The sequence below is a fragment of the Mus caroli genome, unplaced genomic scaffold (genome assembly GCF_978045245.1).
Source record: "Mus caroli unplaced genomic scaffold, Mus_caroli_1 scaffold_6, whole genome shotgun sequence".
Classification (NCBI taxonomy): Eukaryota; Metazoa; Chordata; class Mammalia; order Rodentia; family Muridae; genus Mus; species Mus caroli.
Window position 1 is genome coordinate 19,349,576 of NW_028227261.1, and position 5,999 is coordinate 19,355,574.

Sequence of the window (5,999 nt, forward strand, 5' to 3'; positions counted from 1 at the left end):
GCTAATGAAGAGGCCATGGAGGGATCCTGCTTACTGGGTTGCTCAATCTGCTTTCTTAAAGAACCCAGGGCCACCAACCCTGGAATGGCCCCACCCACAATGGGCTGGACCCTCCCACATCAACTACTAATTAAGAAAGTGCTCCTATGGCCTGAGTTCTGTCAACTGAGGCTCCCTCTTCTCCAATGACGCTACCTTGTGTCAAGCTGACATTAAATTAACTGGCACAGACCTTGCCCAAAAGTAAGTAAGTAAGTAAGTAAGCAAGTAAGTAAGTAAGTAAATAAATAAATAAATAAATAAAGGAAGGAAGCGTGGGCTGGAATGATGGCTTTATGAGTAAAGATGTTTGCTGAACAAGCCTGAGGATCTGGGTTGAGATCTAAGAACCTATATTTAAAAAAAAAAAAAAAAAAACTGGGCAGAATAGCTGGGTGGTAATCTAAATAATTTTTTTAAAGATTTATTTATTTTCTGTGTATGAAACACTGTAGCTGTCTTCAGACACACCAGAAGAGGGCATCCGATTCCATTACAGATGGTTTTGAGCCACCCTGTGGTTGCTGGGAATTGAATTCAGGACCTTCTGGAAAGCCCCGAGCTCTGCTATCATTAATGGCTTTCCCTTGTATATGACTGACTATGAGGCTGCGTCTGAGGCAGCTGACTCTTCTAAATGAATGAATTCAGGGGAAGAACTGCAGACCACTCAAGATCACTGAGCATTGTAAGGAGGTCTAAGGAAGAGCCTGGGGAGACAGGGACTCTAGGGAGAATCCAGGCCCGGGGGCTCGGGGGTGGGGGGGGGGACCTGGATGAGTTGCTAGCCACGTGCAAGGGGTTAGCAAGAATTAATAGAATAATTAGCAATGCCAAATGTTACATGGGGGACAGAAAGACAGCTTAGTGGTTAAGAACACACACTGCTCTTTCATAAGACCCAGATCTAGTTCCCAACTTTGTCCTTGGGTGGTCACAACCACCTGTCACTCAAACTCCAGGGGATCTGAGGTCCTCCTGGGGCCTCCAGGGGCAATGCACCCAAGGGCACATTTCCATACATAAATACACATCATTAAAAAGAAACGTTGGGGCTGGTGAGATGGCTCAGTGGGTAAGAGCAGTCAGTGCTCTGCAGGTCCTGAGTTCAAATCCCAACAACCACATGATGGCTCACAACCATACTTAATGAGATCTGACGCCCTCTTCTGCAGTGTCTGAAGACAGCTACAGTGTACTTATGTAAAATAATAAATAAATCTTTGGGCCGGAGCAAGCAGGGACTGAGCGAGCAGAGCAAGCAGGGTTAATCGGAGCAAGCAAAGGTCCTAAAATTCAACTCCCAACAACCACATGAAGGCTCACAACCATCTGTACAGCTACAGTGTAATCATGTACATAAAATAAAGAAATACATCTTAAAAAGAAAAAAAAATTTTTTTTTCTTTTCCTTCAAAGCATTGCATTTGCTGTGATTCCATATGGTCCCAGATGGGCACATCCAGGAATATTTTTTAAAGGCAGCAGGAACAGAAGCGACACCCATGGCACAAAGGAAGCCGAGCCCGGCTGGGAATGGAAGGGGCATTCTCCATGTGCAGTCCCTTCTTGCAACTCCTCCATCTTAAGTTCTCTGGCAGGCAGGAGCTGCCAGACAAAAGGCAGATGAGATTTGGAGCATTCTTTCTTCTATTTTCTTATCCTGCCCCCCCCCCCACACACACACACACCAGACACAGGGTCTCACTATGTAGCCCTGGCTGGCTTAGGACTCACATAGATCTGCTTGCCTCTGCATCCCAAGTGCTGAGATTAGAGACTTGTGTCTCTATAGTCGATTAACACAGCCTCACCCGCCCCCCCCCCCCAAAAAAATCCAAAACCCAAATAAGTGTTTTTCAGCCAGGCATTGTGCTGGCTACCTTTAATCCCAGTTCTTAGAGTTTTGTGTTCTGGGGCAGCTGGCTTTAGAAAGAGAACTCCAGGTCAGACAGGACTACATAGTAAGTCCTGCCTCAAGACAAAGCAATACAACAAGCTGTTGCTTATCAGTAATTCATGTCAATTAAGCCTTTTTTTTATTTTTTCTCACTCTGTAGACCATGCTGGCCTCGAACTCAGAAATCCGCCTGCCTCTGCCTCCCAAGTGCTGGGATTAAAGGCGTGTACCACCACGCCCAGCTCAGGACCCAACTTTTAACTCGTGTTGGCAATAGAGAGCCTTAAAGCCGTGGGATCTGGGGCCCACATAAGAACAGTCCAGGAAGTCTGGAAGCCTGAGGCTTAAACTCAGAGAACTAACTATGTGTCCTGACATAGGGCTGGGTTTTGTTTGGTTGGTGGGTTTGGTTTTGGTTTGTTTTTCCAGTACTCTAGAGCCCCCTCTCCAGAGGATGGAGACAAGTGCCTGGACTCTATGCAGAATGGCCAAAGGTTGGAGGGAAGAGAGAAGGGGAGGGCCAGCTCTGGGGTCACTAGGTTCGGAGTGACCCATCTCCTTCCAACCACATGAGCCTGAACTGCCTTGCCTGAAGGATTTGAGGAGATCGTGAATGCCAAGCACTTGGGAACCCCAAAGGCGGTCTCTGCAGATAGGACATTATCTGTCTAATCTTCAAAGAGCCAGAGGCTGCACTGTGACCAGAGGGAGAGCTTCCCTGCTGCAGTTCCCACAAGTCTCAGGTCTGCTCTGGAAACCCCTTCCCACCATCAAGAATCCTCTCCCCTATTCTGTCCTGACCACCAGGGGTTGCTGGTGTGGTGGTGTGACCGACCAGTCAGTCTCTCAGCTCAGGGGAAGCGGCCTAGTCCACGACCTTGGAGGAACCTGGGAGAAAGCTTCACTAAAAGACAGTACTTTTCCACTGCTCTGCTCTCGGCCACCTCAGCTGGCTTTATGCTGTGCACAGAAGAGGCAAAGGGCACCAAACCCCAGCAGGAACCCACCCCAAATCTCTGCTCTCAGAGAGGAGAGATGCGAGTAGGAACGCTCTGTGGGTGAGGGGCAGCAGGTGGGAACCCTAGAAAGAGAAGGGGCTCTCCCTGGGAACTCGGGAGTCCACCAGTGAAGCTGGAGAAATTTACATTCGTAAATCCCTCCGCAATATTTTAGGGGATTCCCGTTCCTTCGCTGCCCCTCTATTCTTCATTCTTCCAATGATAAAGCTTAAAACAGTTCCAACGCGCCTGTGCTGGGTCTTGGGAAGCGCGAGTCTGCGCGGAGGGGGCGGGGGAGAGGGAGGGGACAAGAGAGCTAGCGGTCCCGCCCGGTGATGCAGGCAGCCAAGGGAGGTGGAGCCGCGACGCCTGAAGGAGTCCCCACCGCAGCGGTGCTCTTGGTCCACCTCATCCAGCAACCACCAGCCCCTGCTCTAAAGACGTCCCTGCCATCGACTCGGCGGCAGGGACAGTGGCAATCGCTCCTATAGTCGGGCCTTGGGGACATTTATTGCTCCAAACCCTGTCCCTCCTTGCTTCCCAGACGGCTGGAGTCATTCCTGGGGGAAGCTGCTCCGAGCCGATCAAGCAGCCGCACGGGCATCTCAGCGGACAGCCTGGCTGGGCACCGGGCATCTGCGAAGCCAGCCCCGCCGGATACTGGGCATCTCTCGCAAGGACTGTCTTCGGCCGCCGCCCAGCTTGTCGCAAGTCCTGGGCAGTGGGCTTCTGAGCGCCTTTGGCCTTCCCAGGACCCAAGTGAGCTTCCCCGCGCTCCCAGCCCTTTGGGCCGCCGCGATGCTGCCCTGGAGACGGAACAAATTCGTGCTAGTGGAGGACGAGGCCAAGCGCAAGGCGAAGAGCCTGAGCCCCGGGCTCGCCTACACGTCGCTGCTCTCCAGCTTCCTGCGCTCCTGCCCGGACCTGCTACCGGACTGGCCGCTGGAGCGTCTGGGCCGCGTGTTCCGCAGCCGGCGCCAGAAAGTGGAGCTTAACAAGGAGGACCCCACCTACACCGTGTGGTACCTGGGCAACGCCGTCACCCTGCATGCCAAGGGCGACGGCTGCACCGACGACGCCGTGGGCAGGATTTGGGCGCGCTGCGGGCCGGGAGGGGGCACGAAGATGAAACTGACCCTGGGTCCGCACGGCATCCGCATGCAGCCGAGCGAACGCAGCTCCGGGGCTTCGGGGGGCCGCAGACCGGCGCACGCCTACCTGCTGCCGCGCATCACCTACTGCGCGGCGGATGGGCGCCACCCGCGAGTCTTCACCTGGGTCTACCGCCACCAGGCACGCCACAAGGCCGTGGTGCTGCGCTGCCACGCTGTGTTGCTGGCGCGGGCGCACAAGGCGCGCTCCCTGGCCCGCCTGCTCCACCAGACTGCGCTGGCGGCCTTCAGCGACTTCAAGCGGCTGCAGCGCCAGAGCGATGCGCGCCACGTGCGCCAGCAGCATCTCCGTGCCGGGGGCGCCGCCGCCTCGGTACCCCGGGCTCCATTGCGCCGCCTGCTTAACGCCAAGTGCGCTTACCGGCCTCCGCCGGGCGAGCGCGGTCGCGGGGCTCCGCGGCTCAGCAGCATCCAGGAGGAGGACGAGGAGGAGGATGCGGAGGAGGAGGAGGACACCCAGGATAGCGAGGAAGGAGCCCTGCAGCGCGAACGGCCCGAGGTGCTCAGCCTGGCCCGGGAGCTGAGGACGTGCAGCCTGCGGGGTGCCCCGGCACCTCCGCCACCAGCGCAGCCCCGCCGCTGGAAAGCCGGCTCTAGGGAGCGGGCGGGCCAGGCGCGCTGAGAGCGCAGGGCTAGGACTCGGGGCCCTAGACCCGGCCCAGCAGACTGACCTGGAGTTCAACTCGGTCCTGCCCGCTTCCGCCCCCCTGGTCCCTGGCCTGCCGCCCTCGCGGTCACTGTAATGGTCGCCTTGTTCCTCATCCTAGCTCAGGGTGAAGTAGGATATGCCCTTAATTGTTGGGGGGTGGAGAGGAGTCCAGACGTCCCCACACTGGGAGTTTCCCTGGCCTACCACTGTGGAATTGCCCCCAACGCTATATGCCAAGTCTCTGCCCACAGAAGAACCAACCTGCTCTTGTCCCAAAACGGCCTCTTAGAAAGGGAACCCCTGGAGGGTGGGTTTGTACCCACGACCCGGTCTAGGTTAGGAGTAATGACCCTGCCCTTGGTCTCTTATTCCTTATGATAAGAACCACCCTGGAGAGATTTCAGATAAGGAAGTGTGGTGGTTGGTTGGGGAGAACTGAGGTCAGTCCCACAGAGGGCTCCCGTACACACAGGGACAATTACTACACCTCTAAAGGGGACTGAGATGGGCCTGTCTACATGCAAAGGACAGAGTGAGACAGGTAACAGCCCTGCTAGGCAGCTCTCCAAGCCTCTGCCTTGGCTGCCCTACAGGACTCTGCTCATCCCCTCTCTGCAGACAGAGAACTGGTCTACCCTAAGTACCCTGCATCCTGGACCAAGATGGAACCTCCAAAGGAGGTAAGGACCCATGTCCCAGACAAGCCTAGGCTTTCAGAGCAAGCAGGTCCCGACCACAGCTGGATTCACATGCAGGCTGAGGGAGGAGGGGGTACTAACAAGGAGACCGGGGTGAGCCCTGCCCAGGTGTCTCCACAAGGCCATCAAAACCCAAAGATCTATGTCATCTACTGATCGTTGTAAATAAAGTAAATCTGCTTTTTCAGGCCTGTCACCCCTCCTGTGTTGTGTTTGCCAGCCCTGCTGGGGATGAGATTGTCATCACATAGCCCAAGGACAGGAGAAGGGCCCAGAAAATGCCCCCTTTTAGTGTCAGTGGCCACCTCCCATGATCCCCCAGCTTGCGGCTTGTGGCTTGCTGGCTGGAAGCTGTCCCCAGAATGTCAGGGGAGGAGGCAGCAACATATATGCTTTGTCTGAAAACGGCACCAGCCACAGTCCCTGTCTATCCCATCAGTCTGTCTGACTCTGCCTCCCACGATGTCTGTACACCAGGGACTGGGATGCAAGTTTCTCTGGGGCATTTGTGTGTGGGGTGGGGGGAGTGCTGAGTTAGGGGCT

The 5,999-nt window shown here is 55.3% G+C and overlaps 1 protein-coding gene across 1 annotated transcript; it reads left to right on the forward strand.

The window, feature by feature from the left end:
- The first annotated feature begins 3,206 nt into the window (after positions 1–3,206).
- On the forward strand, positions 3,207–5,609 carry Fam43b (family with sequence similarity 43 member B). The gene has a single exon (XM_021159202.3). It carries the CDS (start codon positions 3,736–3,738, stop codon positions 4,729–4,731), a length of 996 nt encoding a protein of 331 aa, XP_021014861.1. The 5' UTR covers positions 3,207–3,735; the 3' UTR covers positions 4,732–5,609.
- The last annotated feature ends 390 nt before the right edge of the window (positions 5,610–5,999 follow it).